The sequence below is a fragment of the Octopus sinensis genome, linkage group LG27 (assembly GCF_006345805.1).
Source record: "Octopus sinensis linkage group LG27, ASM634580v1, whole genome shotgun sequence".
In the NCBI taxonomy this organism is placed as follows: Eukaryota; Metazoa; Mollusca; class Cephalopoda; order Octopoda; family Octopodidae; genus Octopus; species Octopus sinensis.
This window is the reverse complement of record NC_043023.1, coordinates 12,177,806-12,200,405: the sequence shown is the minus strand read 5'-3', so window position 1 is coordinate 12,200,405 and position 22,600 is coordinate 12,177,806. Positions and strand designations below refer to the sequence as shown.

The window sequence follows — 22,600 nt, the reverse complement described above, 5'->3', positions numbered from 1 at the left end:
ATGTGAATAATGAATAATAATAGTTTTAAGTGTCATTCATTTTGGCTTTGTTCTCTTTTCGTCGTCATCATCATCGTTTAACGTCTGCTTTCTTCCATGCTAGCATGAGTTGGACGATTTTGACTGAGGGCTGGTGAACCAGATAGCTGCACCAGGCTCCAATCTTGATTTGGCAGAGTTTCTACAGCTGGATGCCCTTCCTAACGCCAACCACTCCGAGAATGTAGTGGGTGCTTTTTACATTATATATCATCATCATCATCTTTGTTTAACGTCCGCTTTCCATGCTAGCATGGGTTGGACGATTTTGACTGAGGGCTGGCGAACCAGATGGCTGCACCAGGCTCCAGTCTTGATATATATATAGATCTATATATATATATACACACACACAGCGAAACACAGGAATATATTTAGACAATTGTACAATTGTAAGGCATCACCTGCTTAATAAAACAAATATCAACTCTGCCTCTATAAGACCATCACTATGCTTTCATGTCCTTTTTCTTTGCAGGCATGAGTGGGAAAGTGTGACTTGAGCTTCCAAGCCAGAGTTCTGCTCCGTGTTCCACTCAGATTTGGTTTGGTTTCTTTGGCTGTATGCCCTTAAGATACATCATCATCATCATCGTTTAACGTTCATTTTCCGTGCTAGCATGGGTTGGATGGTTCAACCGGGGTCTGGGAAGCCAGGAGGCTGCACCAGGCTCCAGTCTGATCCGGCAGTGTTTCTACAGCTGGATGCCCTTCCTAATGCCAACCACTCCGTGAGTGTAGTGGGTGCTTTTTACGTGCCACTGGCACAGGTGCCAGAGGAGTCTGGCAGCGGTCACAATCGGTTGGTGCTTTTAACGTGCCACCGGCATGGAAGCCAGTTAGGGCGGTGTTGGCATCAGCCACATTTAGATGGTGCTTTTTATGTGCCACCGGCACAGGTATCACAACTGTATTTTATAAATATGCCTGTTCAACGATTGTAAGTGCATGAGACTAGAAGTAGCCCTTTAAAGAAGGGCCACTTCTAGTAGCGCTTCTTTGAAGTGTTCCAGCATGGCCACAGTCCCTGGCTGAAACAATAACTGGCATTCTGTGTTTTAATTTATCCGATCAACTGAAAAGCCTGCTCATGGAATTAACATGCAAATGGCTGAGTATTCCACAGACATGGGGGCCCTTGATATAGTCTTCAGTGAGGCACAGCATGACACGGATGGTGAGAAGGCCCTTTGAATTACAGGTGAAACTCATTTTTACCACCACAGTGGACTGATGTGAAGTGAAATAAATTGGTTTGGGGACACAATGTGTGACTGGGAATTGAACTCACAGCCTTAGAATTGGAGGCATATACCCTAACCACTAAGCCATGCCACTTTACAGGTGAAATGAGAGGAAAACATAAATAATTAGAGAAATGTTGAAGCGATTCATCTATATACGGAATGTTGTAAAAGTTTCAATGTCTCAATGGATTCTGACCCCTGCAAACATCGACATTAAATGGATGACAGTGTTGATGTTGTAAGATTTGCAATGTTGAATTACTAATGATTCTCTTTATCTCACTGCTTCTTTTTCTATTTCAGAATATCACATCATGTTGACGTCAAAGAAATTTCTTCATTCAGATGTGCCTCTGATATTTTTATCAACTTTTATTGACTAAAGGTGGTCGCCATTTTTCCATACATAATCAGTCATACCTGATTTATCAATATCTCCCTGTGTCACAGCTTTGCGATGTTCCTCTACCCTTATTTTGAGGGGGTGGCATGTTTGGCTTTTGTATACCCTACCACAGCTGCATGGGATGGAATACATGCAGTTTTTGGCCATATCTTCTTCTTATTGGTAGTTTTACTTGAAGGAGATATTTGCGAAGTGTTCTGTTACTCTTGAATACTGTCCTGATGTCATGGAATAGCTGTAAACATACTCTTTTACTCGTTTCAGTCATTTGACTCGGGCCATGCTGGAGCACCGCATTTAGTCGAGCAAACAGACCCCAGGACTTATTCTTTGTAAGCCTAGTACTTATTCTATCGGTCTCTTCTGCTGACGTAAACACACCAGCATCGGTTGTCAAGCGATGTTGGGGGGGGGGACAAACACACATACACGTATATATATACGACGGGCTTCTTTCAGGCTATAGCAGAAGACACTTACCCAAGGTGCCACGCAGTAGGAGTGAACCTGGAACCATGTGGTTCGTAAGCAAGCTACTTACCACACAGCCACTCCTACGCCTAGAAAAGTTTATTCCAACAAATTCCGAGTTTTACACAAATAATTCGTGTATAATCGTAATCTACACAATCTGAAAAGTATTATCATCGTAATCTACATCATCAGAAATGTAATAATAAAAAATTTTGAATTACCGTTAAGCCACAAAATCTTCCAACGATTTAATTCATACCACATGTAACACTCGAACCAGGGCTGTTTTTTAAAATAACAGATCTAGTATTATTTAAGAAGAGTCATCCACGTGCATACACCCGCGCTAGCTAGTCATCACTAGTCGACCCTACCACGAACACCTTGTGCGAGTGCGCATGTGCAAATTAATAGATGTTTTTTTTTTTAAACAAATAGGGTTTTTTTAAACAAAAGAAATAATTTTTACACAAAATAACTTTTTTTACCCAAAGTAAATAATAGATGGGGATCTTTTCGGTTTGAACGGCAGTTTTTTCTAGCGGTGTCATATGAAATTGTCACCCATAATTATGACCCTAGTATCGATCTATTGCATTTCAATCTATTTTAGGGTTAGGGTATCTTTTTTTATTCACACATGTAGATAAACCCAATCTGTTTCTTAAATGAGGGACATATTCATACAGCACAGAATGTTTTTTACCTCAAAAGACGTCATTAATTGGTTGAAATTGCAGAAATTGAAGAAAAAAAACAACAAATATCTTACAAACTATAGAATTTTCTCAATAAAGCCAAGAGAAAAAGATGTTTTATAAACACATTCTACCAGTACACGAAGTTTAAAAGTGTTTAGTTACGTGGAAATTATTTTAAAAAACTGCCGTTCAAACCGAAAAGATCATAGATGGGTTTTTTTTAAACAAAATAAATAATTTTTACACAAAGTAAATAATTTTTTTCTAAACAAATTAAATAAAAATAACACACTACGGGTGTAAAAAAAATTATTTATTTTGTTTAAAAAAAAAACCATCTATTAATTTGCATAGGTACTCACGCTAGGTACTCGCTATAGGATCGACTAACCATCCCGGATGTGCGCAGCGGGAACACTCATCTTAAATAGTACCCCGTTAAAGGTATATGGGGTACATGTAATCGACTTTCTGCTCGCCTCAAACATTGCTGGTCCTGGGCCAAAATTGAAAACCATCATCATCATCATTACTATTATTAATATAACCTTCAAGTAAGTCTTTATCAACTTACCAATTATTTAGTGCCTCATTAACAAACAAGACAACACTAATTAGTGTGGTATTCTCTAATTGGTTTCCTCTCATTTTACTCTCTTTTACTTGTTTCAGTCATTTGACTGCGGCCATGCTGGAGCACCACCTTTCATCGAGCAACTCGACCCCAGGACTTATTCTTTTGTAAGCCCAGTACTTATTCTATCAGTCTCTTTTTGCCGAACCGCTAGGTAACGGGGGACATAAACACACCAGCATCGGTTGTCAAGCAATGCTAGGGGGCCAAACACATACACACAAATACGCACATATATATATATATATATATATATATATATGACGGGCTTCTTTCAGTTTCCGTCTACCAAATCCACTGACAAGGTTTTGGTTGGCCCAAGGCTATAGTAGAAGACACTTGGCCAAGGTGCCATGCAGTGGGACTGAACCCGGAATCATGTGTTTGGTAAACAAGCTACTTACCACACAGCCACTCCTGTGTCTGTTGTTTATTCCGCTCTCATCAACTACACACGTTTGGGGTGAACACAAATGGCCATCTGAATTCTCAGCCCTCCCTTGTGACTAATCGGAATTCCCTTCTTTGCTCAGTGAAATTCCTGTCTATAAGTCGTCTGTCACCACTTCGAGAGAATGATTTACAACAGATATTGCAATGATATGGCTTCTCTCCTGTATGTGTACATATGTGGCAATGTCCCACACATATCTGAAGCAACAATAATGGACCTCAGCCCATCTGTGTCATCATTATAAATATGTGTGTGTGTATGGCAGTCACTCAAGATGGTTTCAATGTTTATATTTGAAGGAGAAGACTTAGGAGAGTAATAGAAAGAAAAAGACAAAACACTTAGAAGAGCTGTATGTATGTTCCTTCTCGAGCCATGCCTGGCTCATAAGGGCCAGTTTCCCGGTTTCCTTGGCATATAGGTTCCCCACCTGGACGGGACGCCGGTCCGTCGCAGGTGAGCTGCAAGATGCAGGAGGAAAGAGTGAGAGAAAGTTGTGGTGAAAGAGTCAGCAGAAGTTTGCCATTACCTTCTGCCGGGGCCGCATGGAGCTTAGGTGTTTGACTCATAAACACACACATCGCCCAGTCTGAGATTCGAACCCGCAACGATGAGACCGCTGCATCTATTTGCAATGAATGCGTGAATGTAATTTGAGTCCAGAAATGGATTTTGCTATGAAGTCAAAATGGGGACATTGATGACTTTGATTGTGCAAAGGATTGAGCGAATGTGTCTGTTGCTTACAGGATATAGGTCTGCTATTCTTCTTTTTCATCAACACATTTTACACCATACAGATGGATCTAGGCAATGGCTTTCCCAGGATATCACATCAAGCTGTAGAGATTTTATTTATTGCTTAAACTTATCCGTATATGTAAGGAAATGTCTTCCTCTGCCACTTGTTGGCCTTACAGAAGAATTTTTGGAATGTGATCATTTCGTCTTTGGAAAACATCTCCTACCCATCTGCACTGAATTCTCATCCGTATGCCTTGGATACTGGACATATCACATTTTACAAAAATTTTTACATTTAATGTCTTATCTTGCCATTTTGCTGCATATGTTGTGCTCCAAACACCACATGCGAAAAAATTTCAGCTTTTCTATTTCTTCGTAGAAGGGAGTCCATGCTTCTGCCTCATATGAAAAAAATACTCAAAATACAAGATTTCTATTATTTTAGTTGTCAGACTGATATCATGTTCACACAAATACATATATCAAATTAAATACACAACTGAAAGCGCTACTACTTGTTTGATACTGTTATGATTCTTGAACAGGAATATTTATAAAATGCGCCATGTATCTTAACCCTTTCATTACCATATTTCTGTTGAGATGCTCTGTGTTTCCTTCAATTAATTTTAAATATAACAAAGAATTTAGTAAAATAACTTCATTATCATTAAGATAGTGTTAGGAACATAAATTATGAGTAAGGTTTGGTGGAAGATTTTAATTCAGAACTTATGATAACAAGACATTTGCACTACAGAGCCAGAGGTGGTTTCAGGTAGGTTGGTATCAAAAGGGTTAAGAATTGTTTCTCTATTATATATTTTAACCCTTTTGTTAGCATACTTCTGTTGAGATGCTCTGTGTTTCCTTCAATTAATTTTAAATATAACAAAGAATTTAGTAAAATAACTTCATTATCATTAAGCTAGTGTTAGGAACATAAATTGTGACTAAGGTTTCGTGGAAGATTTTAATTCAAAATTTATAACAAGACATTTATATTAAAGAGCCAGAGGTGGTATTGAAAGGGTTAAGAATTGTTTTTCTATTATATATTTTAACCCTTTTGTTAGCATACTTCTGTTGAGATGCTCTGTGTTTCCTTCAATTAATTTTAAATATAACAAAGAATTTAGTAAAATAACTTCATTATCGTTAAGATAGTGTTAGGAACATAAATTGTGACTAAGGTTTGGTGGAAGATTTTAATTCAAAATTTATGATAACAAGACATTTGTACAACAGAGCCAGAGCAGGTTTCAGCTGGGTTGGTATTGAAAGGGTTAAGGGCATAGAGCCAAAGAAACCAAGCCCAATCTGACAGGAACATGGAGCAGCACTCTGGCTTGCCAGCTCATGTCACACTTTCCCATCCAAGCCTGCATAGAAGACAGATGCTAAAAATGGATGTTAGAGGATGATGATGAAAACACAACAAAGACAAAATCAATGTCACTTAAAACTTTTATTCCTTATTCCCATTCCTTTATTCTCTCATAACAAATTCCTCAAAATTCCAGCACAATCCTCTTCAGAAATCAAAGTCATCTCTGTGTTGATATATTTAGATATATAAATGATATTGAAGTTGTGATTCATGAATTTCATGTTGACATCCAAGAAACTGAAGTTGATAATGTCAAGCTTGAAGAGGAATAAACCCTGTCTTTTAGCAGACAAAGTACTCATAATTGTTGTCATGTTTTAATAAATTTTGATATTCATACAGTTACACTTGTGTATGAATACTCCAATGTGTACTTAAGTAGCCTTTTTGAGAATGATTTACCACAGACATCACAATGATATGGATTTTCTCCTATATGAATAAGTGTGTGACTAGATAAAATGTAGGTTTTTACCCAGTATGAATATGTTTCTGATTAGTCAAATGATTATTCGTAGAGAATGATTTATCACAGATATCACACTGATAAGGTTTTTACCCAGTATGAATATGTTTGTGATTAGTCAAATGATTATTCGTAGAGAATGATTTATCACAGATATCACAATTATATGGTTTTTATCCAGTATGGATACGTTTATGTTTAGTCAAGTCACTATTCCTAGAGAATGATTTATCACAGATGTCACAATGATATGGTTTTTCTCCAGTATGAATACGTTTATGTTTAGTCAAGTCACTATTCCTAGAGAATGATTTATCACAGATATCACAATGATATGGTTTTTCTCCAGTATGAATATATTTGTGACGAGTCAAATGACTATTTCTAGAGAATGATTTATCACAGATATCACAATGATATGGCTTCTCTCCTGTATGAATACGTCTGTGTATTGTTAAGTTACTATTTAGAAAGAAAGATTTCCCACAGATGTTACAATGATATGGCTTCTCACCTGTATGAACACGTATGTGATAAGTTAAAGAGTTATTTTGAGAAAATGATTCACCACAGAGATCACAATGATAAGGTTTTTCTCCCGTATGTGTACGTTGGTGTCTAAACAAGTCACTACTTCGAGAGAATGATTTACTACAGATATTGCAATGATATGGCTTCTCATCTGTATGAGTACGCCTGTGCATAGTCACGTGGCCACTTTCAGAAAATGATTCACCACAGATGTCACAATGATATGGTTTTTCTCCCGTATGTGTACGTACGTGCCTAGTCAAAGAACTACTTTGAGAGAATGATTTACCACAGACATCACAGTGATGTGGTTTCTCACCTGTATCAATGCATTTGTGTTTGGTCAAGACTGTTTCTTCAGTGAATAATTTACCACAGATATCACAGTGATATGGCCTCTCACCTGAATCAGGTTTGTTTGGTTTTCTTAAATCATTCATTATAAGATAATAATTTCTCATACGTATCCCAACGATAATGATTTTTTTATTTCTATGAATGTATTTATGTTCAGTATTTTCAGAGAATAATTTAACACTGTGTTTCTTTCATCTGTATTCTTGTTTAACATCTAAAATGGCAGATGTAAACAGTTAAAACTTTTGTAAATTTATCCAAGCAATCACCTTCTCTACATTCCAAACAGCGAAGACAATAAAAATGTTGCTCATAATTCCATCATAGAAGAAATATTTTCTTATCGTTTGTCATTGATGCGATGATGAATGTGCCTTATGAATATATGGTCTTCCTTTAATTGATGGAAGTCAATCAAAATATCAAAGGTACATCTGAATGAAGAAATTTCTTTTACGTCAACATGATGTGATATTCTGAAATAGAAAAAAAGAAGCAGTGAGATAAAGAGAATCGTTAAACGACATAGTAATTTCAACATTGCAAATCTTACATCAACATTGTCATCCATTTAATGTCTACGTTTGCATGGGTTAGAATTCACTGAGGCTTTGAAAGTTTTACAACATTCTGTACATAGATGAAGCGTTTCTACATTTCTCTAAATTCTAACCTGTTTTCCTCCATTACCTTTTTTCTTTGGCATGAAACCACCTCAATTCTGGGAAGAGGGTATTTTCAAGTTAAAGGAAAGATGGAGACGCAGTGTGCAACAAAACGGTTCATATTTGGTCGATTAAAAATGTATTGGCAAGTATTTATTGACCTTTTTCTTTCCTTCAAAAATCGGCACGAACTTTCCGGACAACCCAATACATATGCAATAATACGTTATACTAGCAGAATCGTTCACATGTCGAACAAAATGCATAACAGCATTTCGTCCGTCTACACTCTAAAAGTTCAAATCCCATCCAGGTAGAATTTGGCTTTCATCCTTTCGAGGTAAAAACAAACAAGAAACATTAGGCACATTGTTCCATGGAAGCGACGTCCGCTTCTCCCGCCAATTTTCTGAACTTGTGTCTAAAGTACAAAAGATTATTGTCATCAACACTATTATTATTATTATTATGATAGGCTAAGGCGGCGAACTGGCAGAAACATTAGCACGCCGGGCGAAATGCGTAGCCGTATTTCGTCTGCCGTTACGTTCTGGGTTCAAATTCCGCCGAGGTCGACTTTGCCTTTCATCCTTTCGTGGTCGATAAATTAAGTACCAGTTACGCACTGGAGTCGATGTAATCGACTTAATCCGTCAGGCTGTCCTTGTTTGTCCACTCTGTGTTTAGCCCCTTGTGGGTAGTAAAGAAATATATTATTATAGCGACCCCGAAACGAAGGAAACTCCTGACTGCAAATACGGCCGAGATCGACTTTGCCTTTCATCCCTTTCGGGAAATACTGGGTTCCATATATTCGACTTCGCTATCCCCTCAAACACTGCAAGCCTCGGCAAAATTTCAAACCTACATCATCATTAGTATTAATATGGTATTCTTCAATCGGTTTTCCCTGATTTTACTAATTAATTACACTATTTTATTTGCATTTTACCAATTAATTTCCTTTATATCACATGTAACGGTGGTTCATAGGTTTTCATAAACAACAGATCAACATTTCAGTTTGGAAGTTATTAATTAAGACGAGTAAATATATTTTCTTAATTGTTGTCAGGTTCCCGCTTCGAAAAATAATTACTGTAACATCGAGAGGTTCACAGAATTCTGTTATTCACATTATTATTATTATTAGTAGTAGTATTATCACCTTTACAGCTTTCAAGGAAATCTTTATCAACTTACCGTATTCACAAATAAGGAACGAGTCAGTGAAGCAGTAATTAAGCACCTTAATTAAGAATTTAAAAGAAGCGAGATTGAAGTGTTGTAGAGGTTATTTCCCTTTACATGATTTTCTTTCTTCCAATAGATGGCTCCACTGATTTTTCTTTGTCCCTTTCTGTCAGGAACCTCCCTTCAACATTTTTCAAATTTTCACCTCAATAGACGTCATTGATTGGTTGAAATTGAAGAAAAAAACAGCAAATATCTTAGAAACCATAGAATTTTCTCAATAAAGCCAAGAGAAAAAGATGTTTTATAAACACATTCTACCAGTATACGAAGTTTAAAAGTGTTTAGTTACGTAGAAATTATTAAAAAAAACTGCCGTTCAAACCGAAAAGATCCCAAATTTCCTCCCAATTATTTGAATCTAAACATTTTAATTCCTTTTTATATGATTGTATTTAAATTCTCCAGTAGAGCCATCTATTGGAGCATAGCAGAAATACAATCGTGTAAAGGGAAATAACAACACAACACCTCAACCTTGCGTCTTTTAAATTCTTAATTAAGGTCCTTAATTAGTGATTCACTGACTCGTTGCTTATTTGTGAATACGGTAAGTTGATAAAGATTTCCTTTAAGGCTGTAAAGGTGATACTACTACTACTACTACTAATAATAATAATAATAATGATGTGAATAATAGAATTCTGTGAACTTCCCGATGTTACAGTAATTATTTTTCGAAGCGGGAACCTGACAACAATTAAGAAAATATATTTACTCGTCTTAATTAATAACTTCCAAACTGAAATGATGATTACATACTTTTTTTGTTACCAAAATCTTTTTCGGGGACTGTGGGATATCGTAGAATTTCGGGTAAGCTTTGATACTTTCACCTGAACGATCTTCTTTAACGTAAAAAAATAATCGGGTCAAAATAAAGCGTTTGACCCGATTATAAAAACCAAAAAGAAAATAGGTGTAAAACAACTTGCCTTAAACGAATATGACAGAAAAATGCGCGAAATGGGACTCGGGGGGGAAAGGCCTCGGAAAATTCACATCGTGAGTTTCCGAAAGCGTCTGACCCGGGCACAAAAACAAAGAAAAAGAGAAGATAGTGTCTAAACCACAACATGAAAAGATCAATGTAGTCCCAAGTACCCTGACTTCGTAATGTACCGCGAACCCCTTCTTTTTATTAGGAAAAGGGGGTGAGAAACCCCTATCCCGGTATCGTTGGAATTATTTTTATTCTCGTTTAATGATTTATGGTGACCACCTTATGTGCCACGAAACACTTTTGGGGGTGTCGAGAAAAAACGGGGCATGGGGTGGGTGGAACCTACGGAAATTTCACCCTCCAACCATTTTCATATATTTTTAAACTTTCAATGCCTCAATGAACCCCGACCCCTGCAGACATTGACATTAAATGGATGACAGTGTTGATGTAAGATTTGCAACGTTGAATTACCATGTCGTTTAACGATTCTCTTTATCTCACTGCTTCTTTTTCTATTTCAGAATATCACATCATGTTGACGTTAAAGAAATCTCTCCATTCAGATGTGCCTCTGATATTTCTATTGACTTTCATCAATTAAAGGAAGACCATATATTCATAAGGCACATTCATCAATGCATCAATGACAAATGATATGAAAATATTTCTTCTATGATGGAATTGATAGCAACATTCACTTTTCTTCGCTGTTTGGAATGTAGAGAAGGTGATTGCTTGGTTAATTAAGCTTGGATAAATTTACAAAAGTTTTAACTGTTTAAATCTGCCGTTTTAGATGTTAAGCAGGAACACAGATGAAAGAAACACAGTGTTAAATTATTCTCTGAAAATACTGACACAACTGAACACAAATACATTCATAGAAATGAAAAAATCATTATCATTGTGATACGTATGAGAAATTATTATCTTATAATGAATGATTTAAGAAAACCAAACAAACCTGATTCAGGTGAGAGGCCATACCACTGTGATATCTGTGGTAAATCATTCTCTCAAAGAGGTTCCTTGACTAGCCACATACTTACACATACGGGAGAGAAGCCATTTCATTGCAATACCTGTGATAAATCATTCTCTCAAAGTAGTTCCTTGACTATTCACGTACGTACACATACAGGAGAGAAGCCATATCATTGTGATATTTGTGGTAAATCATTCTCTCGAAGTGGTGTCTTGTTTAGACACAAACGTACACATACGGGAGAAAAACCATATCATTGTGACATCTGTGGTAAATCATTTTCTGAAAGTGGCCATGTGACTAGGCACAAGCGTACTCATACAGGGGAAAATCCGTATCATTGTGATATCTGTGGTGAATCATTTTCTCATAATAGCTCTTTAACTTATCACAAACGTGTTCATACAGGTGAGAAGCCATATCATTGTAACATCTGTGGTAAATCTTTCTCTCTAAATAGTAACTTGACTAAACACAAACATACACATACAGGAGAGAAAGCATATCATTGTAATATCTGTGGCAAATCATTCTCTAGAAATAGTAACTTGACCAGTCACAAACATATTCATACTGGGGAAAAACCATATCATTGCGATATCTGTGGCAAATCATTTTCTCAAAATGGTACCTTAACTTGTCACAAACATACACATACAGGAGTGAGGCCATATCGTTGTGATATCTGTGGTGAATCTTACTCTCGGAGTGATGCCTTGGCTAAACACGAACTTTCACATACAGAAGAAAAGCCATATAAATGTGACTAGTCACAAACGTATTCATACTGGAGAAAACCATATCCATGTGATATCTGTGGTAAATCATTTTCTCATAATAGTGATTTAACTCGTCACAAACATATTCATACAGGAGAGAAGCCATATCATTGTAATATTCGTGGTAAATCTTTCATTCAAATTGGTGAGTTGATTAAACGCAAACTTACACATACAGGAGAGAAAGCATATCCTTGTAATATCTGCGGTAAATCATTTTCTAGAAATAGTAACTTGACCAGTTACGAATGCATATCAGTGTGATATCTGCGGTAAATCATTCTTTCAAAAAATCAACTTATCTAATCACAAACTTATTCATATAGGAGAGAAGCCATATCATTGTAATACCTGTGGTGAGTCATTCTCTCAAAAACGCCACTTAATTACACATTTGAATATTCATACACAAGTGTAACCGTATGAATATCAAAATTTATTACAACATACCAATTAATGAATATTTTGTCTGCTAAAAGACAGGGTTTATACCTCTTCAAGCTTGACATTATCAACTTCAGTTTCTTGGATGTCAACATGAAATTCATGAATCACAACTTCAATATCATTTATATATCTAAATATATCAACACAGAGATGACTTTGATTTCTGAAGAGGATTGTGCTGGAATTTTGAGGAATTTGTTATGTGAGAATAAAGGAATGGGAATAAGGAATAAAAGTTTTGAGTGACATTGATTTTTGTCTTTGTTGTGTTTTCATCATCCTCCTCTAACATCCATTTTTATCATCCGTCTTCTATGCAGGCTTTGATGGGAAAGTGTGACATGAGCTGGCAAGCCAGAGTGCTGCTCCACGTTCCTGTCAGATTGGGCTTGGTTTCTTTGGCTCTATGCCCTTAACCCTTTCAATACCAACCCATGTGAAACCACCTCTGGCACTGTAGTACAAATGTCTTGTTATCATAAGTTCTGAATTAAAATCTTCCATCAAACCTTAGTCACATTTTATGTTCCTAACACTAGCTTAATGATAATGAAGTTATTTTACTAAATTCTTTGTTATATTTAAAATTAATTGAAAGAAACACAGCATCTCAACAGAAGTATGCTAACAAAAGGGTTAAAATATATAATAGAGAAACAATTCTTAACCCTTTTGATACCAACCTACCTGAAACCACCTCTGGCTCTTTAATATAAATGTCTTGTTATAAATTTTAAATTAAAATCTTCCACGAAACCTCAGTCACAATTTATGTTCCTAACACTAGCTTAATGATAATGAAGTTATTTTACTAAATTCTTTGTTATATTTAAAATTAATTGAAGGAAACACAGAGCATCTCAACAGAAATATGGTAATGAAAGGGTTAAGATACATGGCGCATTTTATAAATATTCCTGTTCAAGAATCATAACAGTATCAAACAAGTAGTAGCGCTTTCAGTTGTGTATTTAATATGATATATGTACTTGTGTGAACATGATATCAGTCTGACAACTAAAATAATAGAAATCTTGTATTTTGAGTATTTTTTTATATGAGGCAGAAGCATGGACTCCCTTCTACGAAGAAATAGAAAAACTGAAATTTTTTGGCATGTGGTGTTTGCACCACAACATATGCAGCAAAATGGCAAGATAAGACATTAAATGTTAAATCATAGTAAAATGGACTCATTTGCTTACAGCCAATAATATCTCACCATGACCTTGTTGTCAAGTTAACAAGCACACTCTACCAAATAAACTCAAGATGAAGAAAGGTGTTGTAAGTCGACCGATCACCATGTTATGCCACATTTTAAAAGGCGACAAGTAATTAGATTTGCATCTATACCTGTTATCAGATTTTCTTAGGGCCCCATATTGGTAAATGTGTGGATGGGAAGTTAAGTTAATTTTTTGCTCAAAATGCAAAAAGCAACCCCATGTAGGGGGACATGGAGTTATGTACAAGGAGGGTGTTCATGCAAAAAGTTCAGGCCATTTCTGGTCAATGGAGACTGAACCTAGCGGTCGTCGGCATCTTCACTATTTCATCCGGCAGCTTATTCCACGGAGAAAGCTCCTCTCCTTCGATTGAGATGAAATCGTTGCAGATAGAGCTTTTTGGAGTGACCCCGCAGCCGACGCTCTGGAGCAGGAGTGCAGAACAGCTCTTTCGAGAGTTTACACTTTCTGCTTATGATGTGAGCGAGAATGAGATCACCACGGCGGTGGCGTTTTTCGAGAGAATAATGGTTGAGCGTCTTCAGCCTTTCTTCATAAGACAAATGCTTGAGACCAAGAACCATGTGGGTAGCCAGCTTCTGGACTCTTTCGAGATGGGTAGCGGGTGATGTGCTAGCAACCCTCTGCTTTACAAAATAAACAACAACACAAATAACTACGCAGAGGCGATCATGGTTGAAACAAGAACAAGCATTATTAAAAGAGAAAAAGAAGCATGGTCATTCCTTACTCAAGTGATTGTATCTTATCGCTCATCACTTGTTATGTGCTTAGGAGAATATTAGATTTATAAAATTTAAAATTCACTCATCTAATATTCTTCTATCTTCCTTAATACCTATTTCTTTCCTACCCACAGGGGGCTAAACACAGAGAGGAAAACGGACTAAGTCGATTATATCGACCCCACTGCATAACTGGTACTTAATTTATCGACCCCGAAAGGATGAAAGGCAAAGTCGACCTTGGCGGAATTTGAACTCAGAGCGTAACGGCAGACGAAATACTGCCAAGCATTTCGCCTGGCGTGCTAACGTCTCTGCCAGCTCACCACCTTGATCCTTCCTTAATACCAGTTCCCATATGCTGCTCATATCTGCACTCGGTCTGCTTAGGAGGTTGTTGTGTCCTAGAATATGTGCTGCTTCTTTTAGTTTTCTTATATTCCAGTGGTGTTCTCTGTCTACTATTTTAACTTCATCCCACATTGGGAGGTGGTCTCTATTTTTCCATACATAATCAGCTATACCCAATTTATCAATATCTCCCTGTGTCACAGCTTTGTGATGCTCCTCAACCCTTATTTATGGGGGTGGCATGTTTCACCTTTGTATAACCTACCACAGCTGCATGGGATGGAGTACACGCAGTTTTTGGTCATATTCTCCTCTGTTGGTGGTTTTACTTGAAGGAGATATTTGCGAAGTGTTCTGTTACTCTTGAATACTGTCCTGATGTCATGGAATAGCTGTAAACATACTCTTTTACTTGTTTCAGTCATTTGACTGCGGCCATGCTGGAGCACCGCATTTAGTCGAGCAAAGAGACCCCAGGACTTATTGGTACGTGTGTGTGTGTGTGTATGAGTGTATGTATGTATGTGTGTTTGTATGTATGTGTGTGAATGTATGTATGTGCGTATGTATATATGTATGTGTGTATGTATGTATGTATATGTGTATGTATGTACGTATGTATGTATGTGTATATATATATGTATATATGTGTGTATGTATGTATATATGTGTGTATGTATGTATGTATATATGTGTGTATGTATGTATGTGTATATCTGTGTATGTATGTATCGGACGCTTTTACCAAACAGGGACGTAATCACACCAGCATTGATTACGCATATAAATACAGACAAATATATACATAAACACATACATTCATGTATACTTACACACTTCCATTTATGCATATATTCACAAGAATAAATAAAATATATGACATGTATATAAAGTCATAATGCTGTCCATGGCTGACCGTAGGTTCAAGAGCCAACACAGGGAAGGACCTGGGTGTAGTGTAGTATAACTAATAACACAGTCTCAACTGGTAGAGTCAATACAAGTCCTATACTGTTTGTGTAAAAAATCCTAAATGCTAAATTTCACTCATAATTTACCTGGAAATCTTTACCAAATGTAATTGATTTGTTCGAAAATAAAGAAACCTGAAACAACGAAAACCGACCTCAGCCCGTCTGTGTCATCATTTATATATCTATGTTTGTGTATATACATATATATATATGTATACACACGTATATATATATATATATAAATATATATATATATATATATATATATATATATATATATATATATATATATATATATATACGTGTGTATACATATATATGTACGTGTATATATATATATATCACCTTGACCGACCAGTCTGTTGGGTGTCCATTTGACACCGCTGGTCACAGCACGCTGTCCACTCCTCTCTGGATCGCGCCTTTCTCATCCACGTGATCCCAATCGTCCTCCTGAAGTCGTAACTCCACCGACGTGGAGGTCTTCCGGTTAGTCTTTTCCGCTCGTGCGGGTACCAATCAACAACTGCGTGCGTCCACCGATTATCGGTGAGCTGGGCGATGTGTCCAGCCTATCTATACTTGCTGCGTGTATACTCTGCGATGACATCTCTCACGCCGGACTTCTTTCTGATGATCTTGCTACTTATGTGCTTTCTCAACGAGATTCCAAGCATTGACCTTTCCATGGTTCTTTGAACCATTACCAGTCTCTGCTCTTCTCTCTTTGTGGTAGCCCATCTTTCACTACCATATAACATTGCAGGTAGAACTGTAATGTTGATGAGGTAAGCGCGGGTGGTCCTGTCCAACCTTCCCTTCAGCACATCCCTTATGCCATTAAACGCCTTCCATCTGGCCCTTACTCACCGTGAGATCTCCTTTTCGATACCTCGGCACATATTCACTTCCTGTCCCAGGTAGACATATTCCTTTACCTCCTCTATTTCATCACTGCCGATCACCATTCGACCTGTTGGTACATTGTCTGACCGCATGAACTTCGTTTTCATGTGGTTCATCTTGAGACCAACTGCAGAGCTTTTGATGTCGTGCTCCATCAGCACATATATATATATATATATATATATATATACAAGATAAGAAAATGGAGAAATACATCTAAATCAAATATCAATTATCAGATAATACTCAGTCACATACTTTATTAACAAAGTATGTGATTGAGTATTATCTGATAATTGATATTTGATTTAGATGTATTTCTCCATTTTCTTATCTTGTATTAGTAATTGTGGTAAATCATTTTACCTTTGCCCATATAATACAGTAAATGAATTGATTGCATCGCAATCCTTAACATTTATGTATTAACTTTGTTGGGTATTTCACTAGCAGTGTGTTGGATATATGTTATCCCATGGAGAGTTGCTTTTACAACCCTATCTCAATTTGTATGTATATATATATATATATATACTCTTTTACTTGTTTCAGTCATTTGACTGTGGCCATGCTGGAGCACCGCCTTTAGTCGAGGAAATCGACCCCAGGACTTATTCTTTGTAAGCCTAGTACTTATTCTATCAGTCTCTTTTGCCGAACCGCTAAGTTACGGGGACGTAAACACACCAGCATCGGTTGTCAAACGATGTTGCGGGGACAAACATAGACACACAAACATTTACACACATATATATACATATATACGACAGGCTTCTTTCAGTTTCCGCCAACAAAATCCACTCAAAAGGCTTTGGTCGGCCCGAGGCTATAGTAGAAGACATTTGCCCAAGGTGCCACGCAGTGGGACTGAACCCGGCACCATGTGATTCGTAAGCAAACTACTTACCACACAGCCACTCCTACGCTTATATATATATTGCTGAGGATGATGATGATGACGGTTGCCCCCGTCGGTTTCAATGTATGCATGTTTGAAGGAGAAGACTTGGAGTTAAAGAGAGTAAAAGAAAGAAAGAAAGCAACAAAGAATCTGCATCTATTTGCAATGGATGTGTGGAAGGGAATTTGAGTCCAGAAATGGATTTTGCAATGAAGTCACAATGGGGACACCGATGACTTTGATTGTGCAAATGTGTCTATCTGTTGCAGGATATAGGTCCGCTATTGTTCATTTCCATCAACTCAAATTCTTCACATGGCAACCTGACACATTTTACACCATACAGATGGATTTAGGCAATGGCTTTCCCAACATGTCAAATCAAGCTGCATAGATTTTATTTATTGCTTCAGCTTATCCTTACACCTAAAGACAGGTCTTCCTCTGCCATGATATCCTGCTACTAGTTGGCCTTACAGAAGAATTTTTGGAATGCGATCACTTTTCATTTGAAAAACATGTCCTACCCATCTGCACTGAATTTTCATCAACATGCTTTGGATGCTGGACATACCACATGTGCCTAGGATTTTTACATTTGATGCCTTAACTTACCATTTTGTTGCATACATTGCGCACACACCACATGTGAAAAAAGTTTCAAGTTTTTTTATTTCTCTCTGAAAGGGAGTCCATGCTTCTGCTCCCTACAGAACTGTGGTCAAAAAAAAGTACAAGAAATGTATAAATCGAGTTCACACACACACACACACATATATATATATATATATATATATATATATATACTCTTTTACTTGTTTCAGTCATTTGACTGCGGCCATGCTGGAGCACCGCCTTTAATCGAGCAACTCGATTGTAAGTCCAGTACTTCTTCTTTCGGTCTCTTTTGCCGAACTGCTAAGTAACGGGGACATAAACACACCAGCATCGGTTGTCAAGCAATGCTAGGGGGACAAACACAGACACACAAACACACATATATATATACATATATACGACAGGCTTCTTTCAGTTTCCGTCTACCAAATCCACTCACAAGGCTTTGGTCGGCCTGAGGCTATAGTAGAAGAGACTTGCCCAAGGTGCCACGCAGTGGGACTGGACCTGGAACCATGTGGTTGGTAAACAAGCTACTTACCACACAGCCACTCCTGAATATATATGTATATATATACGACAGGCTTCTTTCAGTTTCCATCTACCAAATCCACTCACAAGGCTTTGGTCAGCCCGAGGCTATAGTGGAAGACATTTGCCCAAGATGCCATGCAGTGGGACTGAACCCAGAACCATACAGCCACTCCTGCGCCTAATAACAGTTGTAATAATCCATAGTTGTTATTATAGTGCACTGTTATGCCATTCAAATTACATTATTTTTTTAGACACACACACACATTCTTTTAAATTCTTGGCGCAAAGCCCGGAAATTTTCGAGAGGGGGCCAGTCAATTAGATCGACCCCAGTACACAAATTTATTCTTTGTAAGCCTAGTACTTATTTTATCGGGCTCTTATGCCGAACCGTTAAGTTACGGGACGTAAACTCACCAGCATCTGTTGTCAAGCGATGTTGGGGAGACAAACAAACAAACATACATGCACACACACACACATATATATATACATATATACGATTGGCTTCTTTCAGTTTCCGTCTACCAAATCGACTCACAAAGCTTTGGTCGGCCCGAGGCTATAGTAGAAGACACTTGCCCAAGATGCCACGTAGTGGGACTGAACCCGGAACCATGTGGTTGGTAAGCAGGCTATTTACCACACAGCCACTCCTACGCCTATTTACATTTGTGAAGATAAAAAAGATACCCTTCCCCCAACCCTAACCCTAAAACAGATTGAAATGCAATAGATCGATACTAGGGTCATAATTATGGGTGACAATTTCATATGACACCGCTACAAAAAACTGCCGGTCAAACCGAAAAGATCCGGGGCTTGTGCCTAAAATAGAGAAGAATATAAGGATAGGTAAAGGGAGATAATTAGTCTTTGATGTCTTATTTCAGGAGACGAGAGACGCATGCGCATTGAACGTGGTTTCTTCATGACGTTAACTTCCGGGTCAAATGTACCATTGAATGAATTTCTTTTAATCAGCTGATAATAATAATAATACGTTTATAATACTTAAAATACGTACTTATAATGCATTTCTCAACTGCCATATACACACATATATAAACAACACAGTCCTTTATGAAACATTTGCGTAAGTATTAAACAATGAAAAGATTCAATGTTTTTTCAATTCTGAGACTTTCGGGTTTTTGGCGCCTGAATTCTTCGTGTCTTTTCTGTGTTTTATGAATGAGAGATGTCCTTGATTTGTGCGGGATTTTGCTGCTATTTCTAGCAACGAAAAAGAGATTCTATGCTTGTACGATATTTTGTTGGCATTTCTAGCTGTGAAAGAGAAATGTTTTTGATTTGTGCGGGATTTGACTACTGTTTCTAACTGTGGAAGAGAGATGACTATGAATTATGTGTGATTTGGCTGCTATTTCTAGCTATAGAAGAGATATATCTTTGATTTGTGTGGGATTTGACTGCTATTTCTAACTATGGAAGAGAGACGACTATGAATTGTGTGGGATTTGGTTGCTATTTCTAGCTATGGAAGAGATATATCTTTGATTTGTGTGGTATTTGACTGCTATTTCTACCTATGGGAGAGAGATGTCCTTGAATTGTGTGGGATTTGACTGCTATTTCTAGCTATGAGAGAGAGATGTCTATGAATTTGGTTGGCCTGAGATTACTGTAGAAGATGCCCAAGGTGTCATGCAGTGGGACTGAACCTGGAACCATGTGGTTGGAAAGCAGGTTTCTTATCACACAGTCACAAATGTGCCTAGCAGTGATTCATTTATACCATATTTTGATGAATATCCATAGCGAAACAAATGTAGAGATTGTGAATCTAATTTCAAATGTCAATAACTGTTAGGTTTTCCCACAAAAGAGATTTTCTTTTCCATTTTATATAAAATACATGTACAGTTTCCATGTTATATTAATTATATTTACATTTATGCATTGCTAAAGTGAAACACCAAAGCTCCACGCGGCTCTGGCAGAAGGTTATGGCAAAACTTCTGCTGACTCTTTCACCACAATTTTCTCTCACTCTTTCCTCCTGCATCTTGCAGCTCACCTGCGATGGACCGGCGTTCTGTTCAGGTGGGGAACCTATACGCCAAGAAACTGGGAATCCGGCCCTTATGAGCCAGGCGTTGCTCGAGGTCTTCCATCAATTTCAGAGATTGGCACTTTTTTATGCAACTGTTGTTAAAATAAATGTTTGTTCCTACAGTTTATCTCAGAAATGAATCTGTATTTTTTAAGTAGCCTCTACATTTTCCACTATTGTTTCTTTATAATTTCAGAACGTCAGATGACAGAAGAAGAATCCTAAATATCTATAATGTTTGAAAGACTAAAGGAAAATATTATACAAAACTGTTTCTGCAAATTTGAGGAAGAATTCTTGTGAAACATTTGCTCTGAAATAACATTTTAGTCAAATTTCTAAACATCACAGACTAGTGTGTCAAGAACTGAAGCATATGTGCCACTGGAACTTGGATAAATTTACGGATGTTTTGCTAAACAAAGACAACAGTAGAAGGAAATAGAGGAGAAGAAGTGTAAGGAATAAAGTATAAAAACAAGAGCAAGAAAAATATATCAACTTGGATTTGAGAGGAAAAGAAATAGGAAAGAGAGAGAAAATTATTGAATTGATTTTCCCCTGAACACATGAGAAAATAGACGAGATCATATGACTGTGATATCTGTACAAAGTCGTTCTCTCGGAAAAGCAACCTAATTATGCACAAACATACTCATACGGGGAAGAAACTGTATCATTGTGATACCTGTGGTGAATCATTCTCTAAGGATAGTAACTTATCTAGACACAAACATATTCATACAGGAGAGAAACCATATCAGTGTGATATCTGTGGTAAATCATTCTCTGAAAATTGTGACTTAACCAAACACCTACGTATTCATACAGGAGAGAAGCCATATAATTGTGATATCTGTGGTAAATCATTCTCCACAAGTGGTCATTTATCTGCACACAAATATATTCATACAGGAGAGACAGCCCATCATTGCGATATTTGTGGTAAATCATTCTCTCAAAGTGGTGTCTTAACAAGACACATACGTATTCATACAGGGGAGAAACCATATCATTGTGGTATCTGTGGTAAATCATTCTCTGCAAATAGTTCTCTTACAAAACACCTACGTATTCATACAGGAGAGAAGCCATATCACTGTGATATCTGTGGTAGATCATTCTCTCTAAATAATAACTTATCTAGACACAAATATATTCACACTGGACAGAAACCATATCATTGTGATATCTGTGGTAAATCATTCTCTGACAATAGTATCTTAACAGCACACAAACGTATTCATACAGGAGAGAAGCCATATCAGTGCGATAACTGTGGTAAATCATTCTCTGACAATAGTGCCTTAACAACACACAAACATATTCATACAGGAGAGAAGCCATATCACTGTGATATTTGTGGTAAATTATTCTCTCGAAGTATTTACTTAACTGTACACAAACGTACTCATACGGGAGAGAAGCCATATCACTGTGATATTTGTGGTAGATCATTCTCTGACAATAGTGCCTTACTAAGACACATACGAATTCATACAGGAGAGAAGCCATATCACTGTGATATTTGTGGTAAATCATTCTCTCGAAGTATTCACTTAACTACACACAATCGTGTTCATACGGGAGAGAAGCACTATCGCTGTGATATTTGTGGTAAATTATTTTCTCAAAATAGTGCCTTAACAGCACACAAACGTATTCACACAGGAGAGAAACCCTATCATTGTGATATTTGTGGTAATACATTCTCTGTAAGTAGTTCACTGACACGACAC

The 22,600-nt window shown here is 37.2% G+C and overlaps 3 protein-coding genes and 1 long non-coding RNA gene across 5 annotated transcripts in view; 2 read left to right on the top strand and 2 right to left on the bottom strand.

The window, feature by feature from the left end:
* The window catches only part of LOC115225462 (zinc finger protein 208-like), a 524,237-nt gene that overhangs the window by 5,534 nt on the left and 496,103 nt on the right, over window positions 1–22,600 (top strand). Inside the window, exons 3-4 of the mRNA XM_029796419.2 lie at window positions 11,651–11,821; window positions 12,071–12,318. Coding sequence (XP_029652279.2) covers window positions 11,651–11,821; window positions 12,071–12,318 — 419 coding nt within the window. The remainder of the gene's footprint in view (window positions 1–11,650; window positions 11,822–12,070; window positions 12,319–22,600) is intronic.
* LOC115225160 (zinc finger protein OZF-like) overlaps window positions 1–22,600 on the bottom strand; it is a 328,337-nt gene that overhangs the window by 212,833 nt on the left and 92,904 nt on the right. The gene's annotated exons all lie outside the window — the stretch shown is intronic.
* On the bottom strand, window positions 3,924–9,557 carry LOC115225067 (zinc finger protein 436-like). Of its 2 annotated transcripts, none has more exons than XM_036514300.1 (3): window positions 9,315–9,557; window positions 7,163–7,922; window positions 3,924–4,121 (listed from the first exon to the last, which is right to left on the bottom strand). In XM_036514300.1, exons 2-3 carry the CDS (start codon window positions 7,548–7,550, stop codon window positions 3,991–3,993), a joined length of 519 nt encoding a protein of 172 aa, XP_036370193.1. In that variant the 5' UTR covers window positions 7,551–7,922; window positions 9,315–9,557; the 3' UTR covers window positions 3,924–3,990. The 2 variants fall into 2 exon arrangements, with proteins under 2 accessions (XP_036370193.1, XP_036370192.1); XM_036514299.1 differs by lacking the exon at window positions 3,924–4,121 and adding an exon at window positions 6,182–6,557 and having other exon boundaries at window positions 7,106–7,922.
* LOC118768236 lies at window positions 19,621–21,483 on the top strand. The gene is made up of 2 exons (XR_005004065.1): window positions 19,621–19,880; window positions 21,058–21,483. It is a non-coding gene; the product is annotated as an uncharacterized LOC118768236 (long non-coding RNA).

Coding starts and splice junctions, on each gene's coding strand:
- LOC115225067 (XM_036514299.1), bottom strand. CDS start 7,550: ATGAGAAATTATTATCTTATAATGAATGATTTAAGAAAACCAAACAAA. Junction 6,558..7,105: donor TGAATCATTTTCTCAAAATA/ACTCTTTAACTT, acceptor GGGTAAAAACCT/ACATTTTATCTAGTCACACA.